The sequence below is a fragment of the Clarias gariepinus genome, chromosome 7 (genome assembly GCF_024256425.1).
Source record: "Clarias gariepinus isolate MV-2021 ecotype Netherlands chromosome 7, CGAR_prim_01v2, whole genome shotgun sequence".
Taxonomy (NCBI): Eukaryota; Metazoa; Chordata; class Actinopteri; order Siluriformes; family Clariidae; genus Clarias; species Clarias gariepinus.
The window spans coordinates 30,020,230-30,042,870 of record NC_071106.1 but is presented as its reverse complement, the minus strand read 5'-3'; the positions used below and the strand labels follow the sequence as shown (position 1 = coordinate 30,042,870).

At 38.0% G+C, this 22,641-nt stretch overlaps 1 protein-coding gene across 1 annotated transcript in view; it reads right to left on the bottom strand.

The window, feature by feature from the left end:
- Positions 1 to 891: 891 nt before the first annotated feature.
- Positions 892 to 22,641, bottom strand: part of LOC128527762 (F-BAR and double SH3 domains protein 2-like) — a 105,114-nt gene continuing 83,364 nt past the window's right edge. The window contains exons 11-20 of the mRNA XM_053500326.1: positions 15,759 to 15,875; positions 15,409 to 15,513; positions 12,381 to 12,542; positions 9,572 to 9,706; positions 8,899 to 8,982; positions 8,442 to 8,619; positions 7,029 to 7,246; positions 5,703 to 5,862; positions 5,503 to 5,594; positions 892 to 4,828 (exon numbers count right to left, since the gene is read on the bottom strand). Coding sequence (XP_053356301.1) covers positions 4,745 to 4,828; positions 5,503 to 5,594; positions 5,703 to 5,862; positions 7,029 to 7,246; positions 8,442 to 8,619; positions 8,899 to 8,982; positions 9,572 to 9,706; positions 12,381 to 12,542; positions 15,409 to 15,513; positions 15,759 to 15,875 — 1,335 coding nt within the window. The 3' untranslated portion in view covers positions 892 to 4,744. The remainder of the gene's footprint in view (positions 4,829 to 5,502; positions 5,595 to 5,702; positions 5,863 to 7,028; positions 7,247 to 8,441; positions 8,620 to 8,898; positions 8,983 to 9,571; positions 9,707 to 12,380; positions 12,543 to 15,408; positions 15,514 to 15,758; positions 15,876 to 22,641) is intronic.

The following is a 22,641-nucleotide window of genomic DNA, read 5'->3' as shown; positions in this document are numbered from 1 at the left end:
AGTTTACTCGGTATCAAACCAGCTCAAATCAATCAGGCCATTTACCTCTGATCTCTTTCAACCCATAACTTTCCTTTTTTTTTTTTTTTTTTTTAAGAATTCTGTGTAATCTCCAAAGAATGTGGTATGAAAATAGCAAGAGATTAGCAGTTTCTAAAATACTTAAACTGGTAAACATTCATGCCAAAATGAAAGTCACAGAGATCACACTTTTTCTTTATTCTTTTATTTGATGTTAACATAAAATAAAACTCGACCTGTATTTGCACCATTTTTTAAGAATCCCAACACTATGTCCCCCCAAAAACAGTACAATAATAGAAAAAAACAAATCGGAGGTAAAAATGTCAGTATGGTGTCAGCATGGTGTAGGAATTCCAGCTCTGAAAACATCTGCTACATCACTTAAGTTCATCTCAACTGATATCATATTCACAGGCAGATTTATTATTTTTTTTTTTACTGTTTCAGGGTCCCTTGTTCGATTCTGAGCTTGTGTTATTCTCCATGCAGTGTTTTTTCTGATCCGCCAAGACTATCCTCAGGACGGAAGCACCTTTCCACAGTTTTTCTTTAAAGTTATCTTTTCTCTTTCCCAAATTAGTAACAAACGTGTATTATTTGTGAGCATCAAAGAGGTTCTATCTTTGTAATTGCCGTTTTATACAGTAAAGAATTAAACAAAAAATATTTACTGTAAATTAGAAAACGTTATGATTTAAAAAACATCCTAGAATTTTGAATGTTAACTGGTTTATTGTCATACTGCTTTAGAAGCAGATTGCACGCAGACATTGGTATTATTGCGCAGACGCATTATAGTGAAAATAATATACAGTGTATATACACACACACACACACACACACACACACAGTACAAGAAACCAGAGATCATTTTCTAATTTTTTTATTTAACATTTGTACACAATAAATACAAATTACTTTACAGCTAATGATATGCAAAAAGAAATGTCTTAACCAGTTCTCTGATACATACACTGCAGCAACAGTCCTATGTTATTTCACCATCTTTTTCTAGCAGTGTCTTTCAAATAAAATAAAACAAAGGCATTTAAAAAAATAATGATAAGCATGTGTATGAAGTTTTTGCAGAAAATAAACATATGAAAAAAGGGCTCTGGTAAAGTAAGAAAAAAAAAAAAGTCTCAGAGGAGCTTTTTGAGGGGATGGGCCATAAACTTCAAAACAAGTTTGATAACATCTTAAAGATCTCAATGAGATCAACAAGAAAACAGGCTGCAACAAAAAGACTTGACGTAAGGGCATATATGCCAATTTCGTCCACTCTATTAAAAGAAAAAAAATGCCCAAAACACATACATACAAATACCCCCCTCAAATTCTTTACAAGCACCATTTTTAAGGTGACATTATTTACTATACTTAAGGTGACATTATTTATAATTATTAACAACCGTAACGCTATATCTTGAAAATGAGTCATTTCTTACTCCTTGAGGAAGAGAATAAATAACTGATCTGTATTCTTTATCATATGAAACAATTTGGGTATAAAACACTGAATGTAGGAAAAAACACTAAACAAAAACACACATTTAGGCAGCTATGCTACACAAGGGTCCTTTAATGGGATGCAGACATAAAAGTTAAAGACAAAGCATTACAGCTTTGGCAAAGTGCTGAGATATCTATATCATTAAACACAGGCATGTGCTGATACCTTGGACAAATGCCAAACATCACTAGGTGATAAATTTTATTTGTTTAGAAGGTAGAAATTCTATATGCAGGTCACTCTCTAGGAACATGATGTTTCTGAATCCATGCCTAATTCTCCATATTTTTTATAATTGCACTCAAAAAGGGAAAGCTTTCTTAGACCTCCAGACACATTAGCATATTTTACCAGGAAGCTATAGATAGATTCCTGAAAATATTTAAACCTACTGTATATAACTTCACAATTATTGCAGAAATCCTCTCAGGTTAGCTCATAACCAGATAAATATTGTGACATAAGGATAAAAACATCCTCTCTAAACTCCTGTTAAGGTTAGCACATTCTGTAAGAGATAACTAGTATTAGCTGTAAATATTGTGTAATCCTGTCAGACTTCCTGTCAGGTCAGGTAATGTTTAGCCATCTAAATATTGTGCCATAAATATTTTGAATATTTATGAATATAAATAAATCCTCTCAGAACTCTGTCAGGTTAGCATATATTATACCAGCTAACTAGGATTAGCTGTAAATGATGTGAATATTTATGAATATGAATTCAAAATCCTCTCAGACTGTTTGGTTAACACATATTGTATCAGCCTAATAGTGTTAGCTGTAAATATTGTGAATATCTATGGATATTAATTTTAAATTCTCTCAGAACTAATGTCAGCTTAGCGCGTATTGTAGCAGCTAACTAGTATTAGCTGTAAATATTCAGAGATTTCAAGATTTACAGCTAATACTAGGTAGCTGGTACATTATTTGCAAACTTCCCTTCAGGTCAGGTAATGTTTAGCCAGCTAACTGGTTTTAGCTGTGAAAATTGCAGATACTGTATACATGTATATAAATTCAAAATTCTTTCAGAACTCCTGTCATGTTAGCGCATACTGTCAGCCAACTAGTAGAACTAACTACAGGCCAAGAAATTTTTAAAAGTAAATTAAATGTCATTTACTTCTTCCGACTTTCCAAACAAGGATTTAAATAAATGCCTTCTATGAATTGTGATGCTGTAAAAATGCTTTTTCCCCATGAGAGAGTCTGAAAAACATAACGGACAAAATCTTTTTATGTCATACATTTGCAGTAACTCAGGTTAGTCAAATGTTATTGGATTAAAAAAATAATTCAGCACATGCCTAGTTTAAAATATAGCAAAGAAATGGGAGGATGATAGTATTAATAATAATATAAATAACAGGAATTCAGTCATTCAAAATGAAACCGGCGTTGACTAATTGTGTTGATAAATTAAAGATTATTATTCTTATTTTTTAGCATTACAATACTACAAAGGGTGTTCAAGTCAAACCGGGACTCTTGATTGTGCAGAATAACAAAACACAGTTATGAGTTTAAAAATGAGCTTCTTTTTTGTATATAATCCTCTAATCCTTTAATATACTAATGCACTTATCCCAGTGTTTCATTAGTGCTTCAATACCATCAAGATAGAAAGTTCTCTTAGTATGCCAGAACCATGGTCAGATTGCCTTGTTCATATTTGCAACACTGGAGGAAATGTCTTGGAGCGAGGTCAACACTGTATTGGAGACTGCTAGCCGAGTTCCTGTAATGTGCAAGTGGTGTTCGTAAATGATTGTGCGAAAATTTCCACACAATCACAGACAGATGTATCTCTTTGTTGGGATCAAGTCATCTGTAAATTTTCAAGGATCGGACGTTTTACTTGCTGAACATTTACAGGATTGACTGCAGTGGGCTCTGTGCCACCTCGGCCATCAATCATGGGCTGTTCGCACTTCTTTAAAATGTTTTAACATTAACATTCAAAACAACAGAGTCTCATCACTTTACTGTGCTTGAAGTCTCCAATAAAATATCAATAGATTCTATACCTTTATTCAGAAGAAAAATTCCCCGGTTTTATATGAACTGCCCTTGTATTTACTGTAGGAAAAAACAATAGCTGCCCATTGTACAAAGGAAAAGCATTTAGGATGCTAATTACTATGAAATGACCGGGACCCGTCTGCCAACAAACTCCATTAGATTGAGCCTAGGCTATTGTGATGAGCGAGCAAGATAAGAATTAGGCAGAAAAATTAAGTCCTTTAAATAATGCTCAAATATTGATTGGCATTTGCAAACAAATTAAACTGCACACTAAAGCAACGGCCCAAGGGCTCGCTCCCAGGGATGACGCTGAAAAACCTGCATTCTCTGTCTTCCTTTCGACGACTAAATATTAGTTAATACGTACAAACGGCAGTCTTCTTAAGGACAAGCTAAGAAAATGCAAATATTGATGTAATTAGTACTTTTAACACAGTATGGAGGAGTAATGTGTTTGGGTAGATGAGCGATGGGAGAGGAAAAAGAAAATGGAGGATCCAGCCTTCATTATCTTGCAATCCCCATCGCCCTTCCTACCTCGCCGTTTTACCCTTTCATACACAACTGTCTTTGTCCTCATTTTTACATTTTAAAAAGCATCCACTCAGTTACAATATATGAAGAAATGTTGCACATATTCTGAACATTTCTATGACAACAGTAATGTACTGTACTAATACAACATTAAATACGTATGATAGGACTAGACGTGGCTGAAGACGGGGCAAACTTAATCACCCACACCCACTGTACACCAAAAATGCCCCCGCGAATCCTTTGATCACCTCCTGATATTGCATTTTCTGCTATTGATGAGCCTGTTGGATAGGTACATGTGCAAGTTAACCAACCAGGCTTTATTACTCTTTATATTTTTTCCGCCATCTTGAATTTGTAGAGCACAACCTTCTAACTGGTAATGCCACAATTTTTTGACTCTACTAGTACAAATACAAGGATTAGTTTTGGCATGAATAGGGTTAAAAGGCACCAAACAGTCTGTGACGCCATAAGATCTTTTCTTTTTTTTCAGGATTAGCAGGGAGGAGTCTTTAAAATGCAGTCCACCTCGGTCAGAGTGCTGGAAGGGTGTGCTTACACCCCTTTGAAGCCAGTAGGAGAAGTTTGAGGTCAAATGTATACGTATGAGTCCTCCGTAGAAAAGTGCGGCAGCTGTTACACCAGCGTGATCTCTACTTCCTCGGTTTTGTCCACTTGTCTGCGAGAGTGTTGTTTTGGAGGAGGCGGAGCCGCACGGACCTGAGAAATGGGCAGTAAAACAAGCAGCGCTCATTCTACAGTCTGGTATTAATATTAATAATGATTATACATTTCAATTATATTGCACATTTTAATAATATAATGGCACTTATGCATTTTATTACTATAACATTTTTCCTTTCTTTCTACAAATCTTAACGGTAGAAAGGTGAATAAGATAGTATCATGCCATTTTGATGTGATTTTTGTTTTTACATTTGTTATTACATGTTACAGTACATAAGCAAGTGAAATTATGTCCAAAACATTTTGCACATGTCTTGCACAAAGCATCGTCTTTAAAAAGCAGTAGTACATCATGGTATTTGGTATTACTTAAGACAATTTGAATATTCATACTAATTCATCATGGGATTTTATAAGGGCAGCACATATACTGTTCTATGCTTTCAAGGATGACAAGAAAAAAAGCATGACACACTCGTTCCACAGAGCACTATTGTATATACAAAATAATGTGTGGATTTAAACAAAGAAAAACAAAAAGGTCTCACAATTTCACAGATGGCCCAACAGATGGCTAATGTGATGCTTGATTACAGCATTACTTACTGCCATTAGGCTCTAAAGCAAATAATTGGTGTATTTTCTCTTTACGTGTAGAATTGTAAACAGCAAAAAAAAGTCGAAGTGTGTAACTAGGGGTTACGTACAGGTCGCAGTTTTCCAGTGCCGGATCCATCAGGTGTGAATCTCGGTGGCTGGGGAAAGCCTGGGCTTTCTGGACTTAGGCCAGAACTATGATCTTAAAGACAAAAAGCAAAAGTTTAGAAATCTGTCAAAAGCAAGCTTGTTCTAGAAAAGCAAACAGCAAGTGAAGAAGGCTGGTCTGAATTTGAATAGTGTCACTTACTGTGTGGCAGCGCTTTGTGCAGGCCAGGTTGTTTGTGCTCTCCGTTGACGGACGGTGAGCGAGGCAGGTTGGGGGCAGGGCTACAGTCCAGAGTGCAAGGAGGCTGATCATAGAGTGGCAAAGGAGGCAAAGACGACTGTAGTTTCACACACGATGATATCTGTAGAATAGAGAAGGGATATATTTTTATAATACAAAACATTCAATTCAATTCAATTTTATTTATATAGCGCTTTTAACAATGGTCATTGTCTCAAAGCAGCTTCACCAAAAAAAAAAAAAGATTATTTTTTTTTTTTCTAGAAAAGAAAAGAAAAGAAAAGAAAATAACATGAAGCCCAATATTTTGTAAATTCCCCTTGTGATGCAGGCAGGTCTGGCCCCTCTGGGCATGACTCCACAAGACCTCTGGGGGTGTGCTGTGGTGTTTGGCATCAGGATGTTGGCAGTGGATCCTTTATGTGCTGTGGTTTTAGCTCTGTGGATCAAATTTGTTTGTCCAGTTCATCCCATGGATGCTCAATTGGATTGGGATCTGTGTGGTGTGGAGGCAAGGATGGTAGCTCTTTGCCTGCTGGACCCTGAGCATGCCGTGGCTAGCACTGACTTTTTTGGCGATTTGTGCTGCACTAGCTTTTCTGTGGGATCAGACCAGATGGGCTGGCTTTTGGCCACTGGGGGAATGGGTGAGGCTTGGTTGCCCATGATCGCATGACCATATGGTATCGTGTACATGATAGTATGTGGTCTGAAACACACCAGGTCAGTACTAGATTAGGGCGTTATATCATTAAGTTATTATCCTGATGCTTCATGCTATTGCCTTCACTATAACACGTCCATAGCTGAGTGTAAAATTAAATAGCAAAATTTATTCAGTGGCGAGGTAAAGGAGATTCCAAAACATTTTATTAACTTAGCCACCCTTAATTTCTGGCTTTCAGATTTTAATCAGAGAATACTGATGATGACGGAAGTATCTGTCATTATGTTTTAGATGTGGGATTTTTTAAAAGCCGTCTTAGCGCAAGGATAATTGCAGGAAGGAAACAGGCACGTCTGCTCCAACAAGCCCCCACACATATTGGGCATTGGAGGCAGACAGGAAAAGGGCATGCCCAGTTTATCTGGAGCATTTTTGAGCACTGCTGGACAGGGTGTGTACGTGTGTCTGGGTCATGTGCAAGGAAAGCAGAGAACAGGAAAAAGCTATCCTATAAATTGGGAGGTTAAAACAGCAGAAAATTCACAGACGGTTATGAAAATGGGAACAAATTTGCTATGACATCATAAAGGCTTCAGTTCACAGTTACACAGCTGCCCTACCTGAGCATCTAAAGCCCAGTGCGTGTCTCCATTTTCTGCAGTCAGATCTTCCACCAGGACGGATGGAAAGACACCCACTCGTCCGTTAAACTCTCCTTCCCAGAATCCATCGTCCTCCTGATTGTCTTTATTAAGGATCCGGATAACTGCGCCCTCTGGGAAGGACAGCTCATCGTCCGTCTGGCCCTCATAGTCGTATATGGCCTTTGCAAAACTCACTAAGAGAGAGTGAGATAGAGTGAACAAAGAATTACAAGGCATTGGGTATAGCAATATACCCATATTATCATATACCATGATGAGGAAATCTAAATACAGTTACACATTCCCATGGAAGTCTGATCTACTACTGTATGTGATTATGTACAGTATTTGTTCAGCATGGAACTGTTATTTCTTTATTAGTTGTGTTGATAAGCAACAATTCTCTTGCAGGTTAGTTAAGGTGCATTAAAGTAACAAATCCAAACAATTGACTCAAGTGATTCTTCGTCCAATTCTTGACATTTCTTCTGTTCTCACAATTTAGCTTAAGTTCCTATTTACTGTTTGGAGAACAAACCTATAACTATGTTTAGCTAGTTGCCAAACATACAGATCATTAAACAAACATTTTTAATACTGAATAGTGCATTATTTACATTGTGATTAATTGCTTTGAAATATCATTATAATTAGCCAACACATCAAAATCTTACATTTTTTAAATCTTATGCCCAATATTGAGTAAATTTCCCTTATTACATTAAAACAGCTTTGACCCCTCAAGACATGACTCTACAAGACCTCTGAAGGTGTGCTGTGGTATCTGTCACCAAAACATTAGCAGCAGATTCTTTAATTACTTCACATAATTCTTTACAATGTAAAGCCTCCATGCATCAGATTTGTTTGTCCAGCACATTCTATGGATGCTTGATCGGACTGAGATCTGGGGAATTTGGAGGTTAGATTAACAACCTTGAACACTTTGCCTGCTAAGCCCAATTTTTACAATTGTGATATATTGCGTATTGCAATTATTATAAGTTAATGAATTAATAATTTATCATTAACATCTCCACAGACCACACAAGTGACTTTGCATATGATAATATGAACGTAGGGTTAAGGAAATAAACATGCAATTTCTGCAATATTTTTCTAACCAATTATCCAATTACCTGGGAATGTTGCCAAAAAATTATTACGTCACTCTGGCCCTACTAATTATGTTTAAACCATGTCCATAGAAAATGCACATTTAGATTTTTTTCTACATTTTTCCTCTCAATTTGTTCTCTGGAAGTTCCTACTCACTTTTTATACTGCAACACTAACGACTATCATATTTACGCTTTCTTTGCAATTGTAATTCACATAAAAAATTGACAACAATGGGAATGTTTGTGTGTGTGTGCAATAGACACTTACTACTGGCATCACCGTTGATGCTGCCTGAGGCCAGCTCAGGGTCAGTGGAATTGCTTGACGTGTGCGAGCGTGAGTCCAAAGCTGTGAGTGACTGGAGCATGCTCAGTATGCTGTTGGAGGAGGGGAACTGCAAGTACTTTTCAGGTACATAGCCCACATGGCCCGCCTTATTTCGTGCCTGCATTGACCACAGATGCAAAAATACTGACCACCAAATCTCAAACTGTAAAGTAATCAATTAACTTGAGTTATATAGTGTAATTTCACAGTATCACAGTGAATTCTCTGCTCTGACTGTTTAATATACAATCACAGCAGTTCTGATAGTGGTGTGTAATGTAATTAATATCACATGTTCATATGAATCTGCATGCTCAGATGATGTTTCTTAAAACTAAGATGGTAACTGTATCTCACATCACTGTATCTTGTCTCTGATAATCTGAAGAGTGTTTACCTTAACCCAGTCTTCCATGTCTCCATCCTCTATGACCTCCAACACCTCATGCTCATCAATAGTCAGCTCGTCTGGCTGAGATGCCTAAGTAAGAAAGAAAGAAAGCAAAAGAGACAGAAAGGGTTATGCGGAGCTAAGTGTGTTATATGTTATATTATCCTTACATACGAAAAAAAAAAAAAAAAAACCTTGTTGGTTACTCCTCATGACTTGGAAATGCACAAGTGCATCCGTGTCGCATCTACAACAGGCTTTCTCACAGTTCACGGAGAGTAAATTCTTCAGAATATAGTTTTTGAAAAATACTTTTTAGGATTGCGAAATACATCTTTTAGCTATTGGTATTGAACATTTCTTTTACATTATATATACACATTTTTTTATGAGTTGCCAATGTGAACTTTTACACAGCTTTTCTCCTGTTCTGAAAGAGAAATTATGTTAGATGAGAACACCTCCTGCAATCTACAGAAATTCTATCATGCGGCCCTACAATGGGTCGATTAACAAATTTAGTTTGAGCTGCAATGATTTTGAAATCAATCCTACAGTACGACTGTAACTGCAGTTAAGCCCTGGGTGAAACGGAAAGTCGACAAGGGCGTGTTAAAAACCGCACTGGAACAATATCCAGAGCATAACAGCACACGTGTGTGTGTGTGTATTGAGTTACCTTGTAGGAATAGAGCACTTTGCAGGTGAGAGGGTAGTTCCTCAATGTCCCTGAAGGACTTGAACTGCTATCGTCGAATTGCTCCATGTTCTCCTCCAGTTCCTCGCCTTCGTCTCGGTCCAAGTCCACTGTGGTCTACAAAAACACAACAGCCATGCTCGTTAAAAAAAACTAACTGTCCTGAAGGCCTGTTTACACAACTGCTGTTAAAAGAACTGGAAGCTTAGCTTAGTTTTGGAAAATGCCTGACAGGACAAGGTCACGTCTTTATTGGGACTCTGCTTTGCAATCTAGCTCCCACCCACCTGACTAGCCATGCTACTGGACTGCAGCTGATCAGGTGACCATGTTCCCACCCACACTGACCAAAACACTCAGGTAAATCGGTAAGATAAAAAGTAAGGACAGACCTTCAAAGGGACAGATTTTCTTTTTTATGCTTTTACAGGAGCGCTGCGACATAAAATAAAAATGTCTGCTTGTAAAAGCGTTAAGTTGGAAAGGTTGGGAAAACTGATCTGAACTGATCAGGCTCAGTGGGTGAAGCAAGCAGTTCCTGTGCATCTGTGCTAGAATATCAGCTTAAGTAATCACACTATTGTTGATATAAAAAACATTTAAATCAGAATATCTTTCCTGTCATGCACGAAACAGACAAAGCCTACAGCCTGCAGTCTGCCCTGTACAGCATTTACATATACATACCACCAGGACGAGGAATGGATGAATATGCAAAAAAAGCATTTTAAAGGGCACTGCTCGTCATAAAAATAACTTCCCACATGGAGCAAACAAAACATACTGAACAAAAGTATCATTTGAAAGCAAATCATTAAACTAATTAAAAAAGTCTATCAGGCTGTTTAAACCGCAGGTTTTTTTCCCTACAAGATTAACACTGGCCTCCTAAGTATGAAAAAAAATGTGGCACACACAATGTGCACACAGAATGCAGTGAGTTCTACCTAGTACAATTCAACTAGATAGTACTGCTATTAAAAAATAATAACAATAAAAGAGATCATAACAATGAGGTGGCAGCTTACCTGAGATGACGGAAAATTAAGAGTAGAGATTATACAACGACACAGGATTTTGAGGTTATAGTGTCCAAACTCTAGTTTACTGTGTCTATCCTGTTTTTGATTATAACCTTCTATGAGTATGGATTTATTGATTATTTTCACCTGTTCCATGACCTTGGTTATGAATTCTGACTATGTTTATGGTTTATGTTTAAGTAGCACTATATTACTAAGTATATTGCTCTGACTTTTTTATTTTGCAGCCCCTATTTACAATACTGACCTGTACCATACTGTATGTCCTCTGCTCACTTGTCTGTGTATGTCTCATCCTTACGTACCCTACTATACTTATTTTCTCTCTCTCTCTCTCTCTCTCTCTCTCCCGCTTGCTACGTGCTGCAAGCTGATGTGAGGTGAATATTAAATGAACTGGAAGGACAATCCTGAGACTGAACTCTGAATCCAAGACAAGATATACAATTTGACCTGGTGGTTACTTTCCTAAACATATTTCTTTGCTTTATATAGATTGTCTTAAAGCAGACAATCAATCAATCTGTTACTCTTAGTAGTCAAGCCAAGTGTCACAGTGGTAAAGAAAACATTCTCAGATGGGTTACGGGGAAGTTATCCAACTATTCGCATTCGTTACGATCCATGATTTTCTCCTCAGGCTTTCGTCTCACCTGAGTAGGTGTCTAGAGACAGATTTCTGTAAGGTGTCCTCATGACAAGATTCTTTAAGGTGTTAGAGAAATAACTTGAAATTGGTACACGGTAGTTATGTTACTGCACTCATTATACCGCAGGCGAGCTCATGAGCCTCAGGATATGACTGAAACTTCAGATTGTAACGATCTGTGGTGTCGGATCATCGCCTGCGATTATAATGTAATCAGCAGATGGCAGCAGTGTGTGGGAAACACTGACGTTTCCTCACTTTAATAAGCCTCATAAGCATCCGTAAGCATCATCATTCAGCCCGTCGTTTCTAAAGAGCAGCATTCTTCTCTCGTCACTTGTGGTATCAATTCCGAACGGTCTTTCAGCTCGGCGTTGCCAGGAAAGCTTGATCAATCATTACAGCATCTGAGAGCGGAAAGGAAAGCCGGCTGCCTGTCTGAATGCTAGTGTCACCTCTATGTGCATCTGTGTGTGAGCAATGGGTTATGGTGAGTGCTGATCTGTCTTACACTCGTGTGTGTTTGGGTGCCCAGTGTTTATTTTGATATGCTATTGTGAGCAACCTTTCAAGTCCCTGCAAGGTCATGTGTCCCATATCAAACCTTATGCACTGTATAGGCTGCCTAAACACACACCTTGACAAACCCCTTGACCCACCACTGTGGACAAGCTCCTAATCACACACACTAATCATTATAAAGACACATATCATTGACGTGTTTTAAATGGAACGATGCATCATGGGGATTATTTTGTGCTAGACTTTAATAAGTATGTGATTAGTAGATAATGTTTTGGGACACGTCCACAACGGGCCTATATACAGTAGCAAATCAATTATGCAGTTTGGGACAAGTCATAATCCTAAGACATCACAAAGTATAATCTTGTAAAGACGTCCATGGCATACTCATGATAGTGAAATCTTTTCAATGTCTCACAAAGTGAATACAGTATGATTTGAACATGTCCAATCTGGAGCGATGATGGAGAAAAAGTGTACAATGGTTTCTATCCTGCAGAGAGCCATAACAGGAAAAGGGAACATGCTGAATTTTGGAAATACAGTATAATTAAGTAAACAAAATGGTTCTTACTGAGAGCGAGGGATCATGGGTAGTAAGGGTGGGCAACGATGCCCAGCGCTCATTCTCCAGCTCCTCCATCACTTGGTTCATGGCGCTCTTCAGCCACGTATCCACGGAAACGCCGACCTGTCTCAGGAGGTCCAGACGAGCCTCTGCTTTGAGCTTCACTGTCTGGTAGATGGAGAAAAAGAATGAACATCATTACACACATACACACGCATGCACACACATATGGACGGACGGACGGGCGCGCGGACACAAAAAGGACAAGTCGCTTTAAAGCACTATTATTAAAATCTGGCCCTTCAACAAGTCTGCAAACAATCATCTTCATCACCTTCCAGGACTTTCCATCTGCACAAGCCACACAGACATCCGTCATCATAATTCAAAAAGAAGCATCACTCTTTAACAATTAATGCTAAGTACACTTTCTGTCAGGTCTTGACAGACAAATGCCAACAATGTCCTGTTTTTATGAGTGCCAAAAAAAAAAAACAATCCCAAAAGCTTAATATTCTCACTTTGACCCTTTTTCTTTCTTCCTTAATTCCTCTCCTCACCAATGGTTATCCATTAGCTCCTAATGGGGCAATTAAATATTCATCAAAGCCTAATGGAAGATCGGTAGCGAGAACTTATTTTAGCTGAAGAAAGAGAAACATTACAGCAGGTCATTTCATGGTGCTTCATGTAAAGCGCTCTAATAGAATGTGCCCTTCAACTGTACCACAATATCTCGAGAACATAAATATTAGGTACGATACGCAAATTCAGAAATTCGACTTGGTGCACGTTGTGATCAGAGCGAATACAATTTAGCTTTAACTATTGCTGGAGGATTTTATACATGAATTGGGTTATTTAAAGTAATGGAACAGGCAGCACATTGTTGAAGACTCAAATCCTAAGTATTTAGGATTTGAGTATCACTTCAGAAATAATTTTATTTAAAGTAAAATTCAGTGTTGCATCATATGTGATAATTAAACGGTCAGAAGTACATCATTCTCAACTAGACGTCGTTATGTTCGGGCTTCATTAACTCGGACGAGCGGGTTAAATCCAGTGATGGATTGTCACCCTGTCCAGAGTATCCGCTGTTGTGTTCCCAAGTTTCTGGGATAGGCTCCAGGCCTTGATTTGCTTATCAGGAACAATTTGATCATTTTGATTTATACATATTTCCTCACACATTTCATAGTCATTTCCCCCCCCTTTTTTTTTTGTAAAGCTGCTTTGCGACAATGCCTATTGTTAAATTGCTATATAAATAAAAATGAATTGATAGGGCGGCATGGTGGTGTAGCGGTTAGCACTGTCGACTTGCACCTCCAGGGTCCGGATTCGACCCCTGTATCATGGTACTGTACCCTGTATTCATGTGTGCATGAAGTTTGCATGTTCTCCCTGTACTTGGTGGGTTTTCTTCCGGGTACTTCGGTTTCCTCCCACAGTCCAAAAACATATAGGTTAGGCTAACTGGTGTTCCCAAATTGCCCGTAGTGTGTGAATGAGTGTGTGATTGTGTGTATATGTGTGTGTGCCCTGCGATGGATTAGCCCCCTGTGCAGGGTGTACCCTGCCTCGTGCCCTAAGCCTGCTGGGATAGGCTCCAGGTCCCTTTTAAACAAATAAACTTTTTTTCTTTCTGATACTGTGCACAGTCATGTTAATTTGACCTCTGTAAAAAGGAGGAAAAACTAGGATTAGGGAATAATACTAGTTGACTCCTGGTGCAGTGGTATTTAATGTAAAAAAATGCTTTGCTTGAGTCTTTCCTCGAGAAAAACTTGTGCAAAATTGGTAATTGCGCCATCACCAGTAGCAAATTGTGCAGATAACGTTTAAGAACATATCTTTTAAATGTCCCTTACTTACAAAGTAAACAAACAATTGTTTGCATAATTTGCTATACATGGAGCTGTTCCTATTATTAAACCACTTACCACCTATACACCTACTATAGCTGTGGGTTTGTGCCTTCTTTATATGTTTGAATCTGTTTAAAAGTTTGTACAAGTTAATAGGTAAAACAAGTTACATTTATAATAAATTTCAAAGAAATGTTATGTATTTTTTCACTTTATGATGCTCAAAACTTACTCAGCAACGTCATACCCGCCTCATCTGTTCCGACAACTCAGCATTCAGCATCACTTCTATACTAATCACCGGCCTGATCATCTGTCATCTGTTTCTAACTGGTTTATGCCTTAAGATTTTTTTTTATGCTTGAATAACTCATAGATCACTGTGTGGCTTAACAAACAAAAACATTCCTCTGGAAAAAATACTAAGAAATCGGGGGCTCAGGATGTTTACACAGTACTGGAAATGACAAGATTACGCAGAATTCAGCCGTCTAGTTCCCAAAAACTGATTTCAAAGTAAACTTTTATGCCAATCACTGAAATGTTGGTGTTTAGACCCATAATGTTATCAGTGAATATCTAACTTCATGTAGTTATCCACATTCAATTGCAAGCTGGCTAAAATTATGCAAAAGAAATGAGAACTATACCAAAACCACAGCCTCTTCTCCGGTTACTTAAGCATCTAAAAATGTTTATGGACCAACAAATTGGGTTACATGATTTTAGCAAAAACGTGAAACACATTTTTTCCCCCCATGGGTATTTAAATCATGATTCTTTCATACGATTCTCATTCTTTCAACCAAAAGATTTATTTATAACATTTAAAACATTTCAACCAAAAAAGTAACTTTTCCTTATTTTGCTTCACACTTATATTTGTACACTGTAAATGTTGAAGCAAGATAAGAGATCAAGTAATGTTTTTACACTGTGTGAGTGTGACCTATGAGTATGACTGATATAGCAATCTGGGAATGTCATCAAAAAAATAAGCGAACAAGTGAATGCAGTGTGCAGGGAAATACATGTTAGTGGATTGTCATCATTCAGAATTGAAATTATATGTATGTATTGTGATCGTGATTTATTTTTCGGTAAATTGTGCAGCCCTACCCACAATTTTTCCAGTTCCAGAAAAAACATGCACTGATCCTTACCTCAGCTTTACGGATGTGCTCTTTGGCCTCCTCTATTTTAAATTCGAGGTCGTTGCGGCTCTGTTCTGTGGAAGGGGTCCCCTGTCTCTCGCACTCCTCCAGCGTCTGCAATTACAAACCCCACCACCGATGGTCAATATGCATCGCCATAGCACCAACCATGGCCTCAGACTTTATCTTTGCAGATGTGGCGTTTTAAATGTAAACACATTTTTCTGACTTTTTGATCTGGCACACTGGCACATACTGTTTAATAATATAATATATACACACACACACACACACACACACAAGTGACTCATAAACCTTTGTCTAGCTGTATGTGTTTGTGCGCACACTGTTTGCCTTACCCGTTTATAGTGGATGATGTTTTTGTGCTCTCGGGCTACACGAGTCGCCCATTTCCTGGCCTCCTTGTTAAGGCTGTGCTCCTCCGTGGTGCCCGTCTCCGACTCCAGTTGCCGGCTCTGTGACGCACAAATACAGGCATGCACAGTGGTTACCATGGTGACAGATATCAGCAGTTAGCTGATACACATGAACTTAATTCTTTTTGTCCAACCAAAAGGTCATGCTACTTCCATAAGCAGATCCTACAAACTTCCTTTTTATCAATGAACCATTAATGATACCAAGAGAGCTCATTTACTAATAAAAAAATGAGCATGAGGGAATAAAGCAGACAAACATGCAGAAGAGAGAGAAAGAGAAAGAGAGACAGAGAGAGAGACAGAGCGTCAAGACCACATGAATATCTGTGACGTCTGGGAGTTCTTAAAAAACCACTGGGAACGGCAATGTTCAGTGTTAGCTGCCTGTTTTAACGTTTTAAAAGCCAGACACTAGCCAGAATTTCCCATCTCTCCAGACAGCTTGCTAGGCCACCTTTAGACACATTTGTTTGCAAGAACCCAGAAGAAATTAAAGTTTGGAAGCTTGGCTGATATTCTGGTAGAAAGTAATCATTGAATGGCTTTAAAACACAACAGTTTTAACCTTAATATTTTTTAATGATTTTAGGTCATGAGCCTTTCTTATGATTACGATCTTCTGATTTTTGTGTGGCAGCCTGAGAAATGATTACTTAGAACCAAGTACAATAGAACAAAATATCTTTATTGCCAATGCTTAAGTACAACAAAACTAGGTTTGCAACTGCCTCAGTACAGTAAACGTTATTTACACTACCTGACAGAATAAAAAAAGATCACACGTTAAGATTTCAATTGACCGCATTTGTTTAGCTTTGTTTAAAGTTCTTATGTGGGCACCAAGTCATGTGTTAAAATGAATCCTCATGCCCCCCTAACCACTCTTGCCTGTGCCATTAGAAAAGAAAAATCAATTGATTAAATATCCTAGTCATTCAGTTCATTCAGGTCGTCAGTTGACTTCGTTTTATTGCCTACACCTGACCAAAGCAACCAAAGATCATAACACTGCATGATGGGTATTTTTGCACACCTAATGCAAATGCTCTGATTGACTGGCTCTGAATTTGGGGTGACGGTGTATACGGTGAATACAAGAACGTAGAATGTTTTTTAATGTATCAGAAATGATAATGTGACATTCAGACATGTTCTGGACCAATTCTGATAGACTACTGACTGCAGATTAGTATTTACCTTTACATTACAGCATAATGTGGAAGCTGCTCTTATCCAGAGTTTATATCAATGACAAGATCTTTATACTGGTTCACTATGTTACTAACCATCAGTCTATCACACCATTGGGTGTTTTTATTATTAATTTAAGTAGTGAAGGAAATGTAGGTCTTCAGACGTCGTGTGAACACTGCCAGTGACCTCGCTGTCAGGACATTTACAAGAAGTTTGTTCCACCACCAAGGTACAAGAACAGAAGAAAGTTTTGATGCATGCTTTCCTTGTATTCTTAGAGATGGTGGGACCAGTCAGGCTGTGCTAGAGGATTAGAGAGAGCATGGTGCAGTGCAGGGTGTGATAAATAGTCTGTTTTTGGCCTTGCAAGCAAGCATCAGTGTTTTAAATCAGACACGGGCAGATGACTCCAGATGATCCCAAGCAAAAAATAAAAAAACTCTAGTGGTGTTAGATCTGTTTCCATTCGATCTTCTGTTGTTCGTTGTAAAGCCATCTTGGGTCAGATGTAAAGTACAAAGCAGAAAAACTGGCAACAAAACAACGCTGTCATTAGGATAAGAAAGATAAATAGAGTGCAAAGTCTCTCTGCTTGGATGTGTCGCTATTATCCATGGAAGGACATAAATCTTCATCCATAGGTACTGTTCCTTATATAAAATTTGAAACTTTTCTTTTTATTCTGCAATTAAAATGGATTCGAAATTTAAATAGAATCAGACATAACAGCACTTGACTATTTTTCTCTGGGGGTCATATGTAGTCAGAAGTCAAATCAAATTTTTTAAAATTTATACTTTTGACCCACCCTATTTACCTTCTGCAGTCACGTGACTACCATGAGGCTACTATTTATTTTTCGCTAATAATTATGTTTGAGGTGTATTTTAGCGAAAGATTCCTGATCATAGATAAAAGACTCACACGGATAAAAGAGTAACCTAGCAACACTGATAGCTTCTTTTCTGCTAATTATTTTTCATTTTGTGGTGGACATATTCAAAAGAAAAACACCTGTGAAAAAGTGGATGAAGAAGGTAATGAAGATATTCATTTGCAGAAGTTTGAATTATCATAACGTAGTTACCTCAGACAGTATACAAGTGTGATTTCTCCTGCACACGGTGGTGTTTATTAGCATGTTAACTAGTTATTACTAGCGTGATAACTAATTTTATCTTATTCAGCGCTTGTGTTGCAAATCAGACGATGCTGTGGAATTTGCTGTGTTTCACGCTTCATAAAATGATGAGATTGAACTATAGACTGTCCTGAAATAATGTTTCTGTTTTTCATACGTCTGACAGAATAAACAGAATAAGCGTTAAAAAATGAAAATATCGAAAATAAGTAATGATTTATTCGCTTTGATTCCAGCATTATCCACATCAGTCTCTGTCTCATCGCCTGAGGTAAAAGTACGATATTTATACCCGAGCTTCCGTCTCTCGTTATGAGATTACAAACTTGTGTTTTTTCGGGAACGCTAACGCTTACGTTCATTTTGCTCTTTCACACAGCTTCAGCAACTCATAAGGACAGAACACTTTTTCAAATTTGTAGGCTTACAGACTGTTTCTACCAGTGCATTTGTTTAACTGACACCTTACCCGACATGATCTTTGCAGACAGCTAATGCAAGATCAAAACCTGCCTAATTAAAAAACATTTTATTACACATCATTATTCAGTGACAGCAAAAAAAAAATAGAAAAATAAGATAAAAAAATCAATGTCCTTCTCCAGACCACTACGCAGGACAGTATTTAATAGAATAGAATATCTTCTACTATCTATTCATCCTGTCAATCTCTTCGTCGCACCCAGGCTCACCTCTCATTCCCATACATGCTTCCCAGCATAATAACTTAAGTGCAGATCACCGGAAACCTCACACTTAGACACACTCAGAGATCAGAAACCCATGAACGATAAGACACATGATGAGCAAGGCTCTGCTTCAATAAGACTTCCTGTTAAGGTGTGTACTTGAGAGTGTATTCCAAACTAAGATATTAAATATATATGCTTGGATGTGAATCAATACAAACAACGTTGAAAAATTTTACAGCATCAGAAAACCTAACATTAGTCAAAGTACACAGAAAACAACAAACGCTGAGTACATCAGACAATCCTTAAGACATCTGACACACTTTAAATGATTTCTTTATTCGGTTGTGTTTTTCATAGTGTGAGCTTTGTGAATCTCCTCAGTTAGAAGTGAAGTGACTGTGTGACTAAAATAAACTAATGCTAACCTAATCAGGAAAGGCAGCAATTATAAACATTATGAACATAATCAGGCACACCACATATTTATGCTACAGTTAATACTAGCTTTATTGACAAGTCTCATCTGAACTCTTAACAGGCTTTATAAAGCAATCAGACCCTTCAGAATCTCATTACTGTCTATTAGTAAGCAGGTAAGCAAGTTCCACTAGGATTTAGGTTTCCTGATTTTAATACTACTCAAAAACATGTACAAAAACCTTTGGCTGTTGATGTACGTTTGCTATATACTAGGGATGGGAATCACCAGGGACCAGACGATATGATATTATTGTGATACCCAGGTGCTGATTTGTTTCATATTGCGATTCCATAAGTATAAATGCTTAATTAATTTATTTTTTGCATTTTATTATAATACTGAACAATTGTTGCTAATAGTTCCCTCCAACACAGTATGCTGTGCTGCCTGCCAACGTGTGAACCGTTTAGAGAGCACTGAATGTTGCCCGGTAACCCATAAAGCATGGAATAGAACGCTCCCTTCAGGCCATGGAGACGGCATTACCAATGAAATGATCCGACAGATGGATCAAATGGGAGTCAAGTCAATCCAAGACAAATTAACGAGAACTGTGTAGGGTGGTCTGGCCACGTCTTGTGAACATGCAAAAGCACACCTTACACAGAATCTGCGTCACCCACCGCTATGCAGTTGATAGGCAAAGGGAAGCCAAAGCAATGGTGGCAGGATATGATAAAGGTCAACCAGATTAACCAAAACAACAAAGTCAAACATGGGAACTGAATACGGTGTTGTAGCGGACACTGAGCATGCAGGAAACTGGCAGGAATAAGATTTAACAATAATTATTATTTTATCATTATATATGGATGTTCTCATGCAATAATAGGGGGCACAGTGGCATAACTGTTTGCTCCACAACTGGTCCAGGGTTCAATTTCCTCCTCCTGTCTGAGTGCATGGAGTTTGCATGTTCTGCCTGTGCTTAGAGGGTTTCATGTAGAACCACAGACATGTAGATAAGGTTAATTGCCGTTCCCAAAATGGCCATAGTGTGTGAGTGTGCCCTGTGATGGATTGGCGCCCTGTCCAGGGTGCACCTCGACTCATGTTTTAAGTATACAATCCCCCCGCAGGCCTGTCCTGAATCAGTGCTATAGAAGATAAATACATTTCATCTATAAAAAAATAAACACCTCGTCAAATCTATTTAAATGCTTTCGGTACTGAAGCTGTGAAAGTGTAACGAAACTAACTTTGCTGCTGGAATATTAAGTCATAAGTTTGAGACTTTGTTTTTTGCAATATTTTCTTAATAAAGTTCTCATTATTACAATCTGTGCTGTGATTAAAATTTTTGGACTTTTTGCTATTATAATTTGTGGTTTCAAAATAATCTCACGCTGCAAGCGCTAAATTGATCTATTTGCATAGACACCATTTTGTAGCTTAATTCAAATTGCTTATTTATAAAGGCAATGGTGCGAAATCGGACAAGATGTGCTGTTTTGTTCATTTAAAGGCTCATTATGTAGTCAGTAAAGCCTGTAGATCAATAAGCTTGCACATTTAGGTGGGTGTTATCACGTTTTTTTAAGCAAACCTTCAGAAAATCATGGTCTGTGTGTACAAAGATATATATATAGACATACTCAATTTGAGACAGTGATGACTCTAGGCTTAGTACAGTGTCCAGCGGTTCATATTCTGTCACAGACACACACACACACAGGAAACCGATCTCTGCCAACCCTGCTCTCCATCCCGTCCCGACGTTATCATGCTGGATATTTCAATCTAATGCATGCAATGGAAAGTGTGCATATTCTTTCAGTTTAGACTTAGTGCACTGTTGCATGATGGTAGTTTGTCAGGTGTGTGTCGCTGTACCTGTGCCAAGGTCATTCTCATCACACTCACTGCCGATGGCTCAATGTCCACCAACTGCTGCACGGAGCTCAGAGTCTGAGCCAGGCGTCCGCGCGTGCGCACAAACACACACAAATACGCACAAGTGCACACACAGGCAGCATGGGGAAACAAAGTTAGAAAAAGAAAGGAGGAAAAAGAGAGGTTAGTGGCAGGAAGTCGATGTCAAAAGGTATCAAGATATCAAACGGGAAAATTGAGTGCAGTTTGCAAAGAATAGATCAGAAAAGATTTGAATGTCAGAGTTAACAAGCCGACAGTGTTGCAGGGGGCGAGAGCCAGAGAGAAAATAACAGGTTCATCAAGAGATTAAAGGACGGGCTGAGAGACAGATGGAAAGAATTATAGAAAGGACGTGTTAATCAACCAGCGAGAGAGACAGAGAAAAAGAGAGTTCGAATAAATGGAGAGAGACAGACACGAGAGAGTGTGCAGTACAATAATGAGAACGAGGGAAAGACTGAGAAAAGAAGGAGATAACTCGGGGCAGAAATATGAGAGATGTTAGAGTAAACGTAAAAAAAAGAGCCAGAGCAAAAATGCAAAGCAAAAAAGTGAGAAATAGAATGAATGGGGTGTAGGTGAGAAACAAATCAGATTAATAGACATGAACGGTAGTGATGGGTCGTTCATGAACGATTCGTTCTTTTTAAACGAGTCTTTAACGTGACTCAGAAGAACGAGTAGTCTCGGAGAGTGATTCGTGCATTTTCTACTGGACACATGAGAGACCTCCGTAGTCCGAATCGTTTGTTCTTTGCCACGTGACTCCCATAGACACTATGCAGTGCAGTACACAGGAAAGAGAATTGAACGCTTCTCCTCAATGACTCTTCTACTCCGAGTCGTTCGTTCTTTTGTCGCGTGACTCCCATAGACGCTATGCGGTGCAGTAGATTTAAAAGAACGAACGACTCGGACCAGAAGATATGACGGTGATCTGCTCATTCTGTTTATCATAATATGTCCTTAGCTGCATTGTAATATTTTCATTACTGGAACTATAGCCACAATTTGTGTATGTAAACGTGTTGGGGGTGTGTTTATTCAAATTGTAACTTTTTATTTTATTTCTGATCAAAAGAACGAAATGACCTAAATGACTCAAAAAAAAAAAAAACGTTTGTTTATTTTAATGAATGAGATTCAAAGAACAGAGTCACTAAAATGATCCAAAATTTTTTATCACTAATAGACGGGGAGAGAAAACATGACAGAGGAAATTAGGAAATAGAAGAATACACAGCAAAATAATAAATAAAAGAGAAATAAATAAGAAGGAAAGAAAATGAAAGAATGAGAGTTAGAATTAGAATTAGAATTAGAAAAAACTGAATAGATGAAAGATGTTCATGTACAAGAGAAGAAAAACGGAAATAATAAACGAGAGTAAAAATAGGAAAAAGGAGGAAAAGAAAG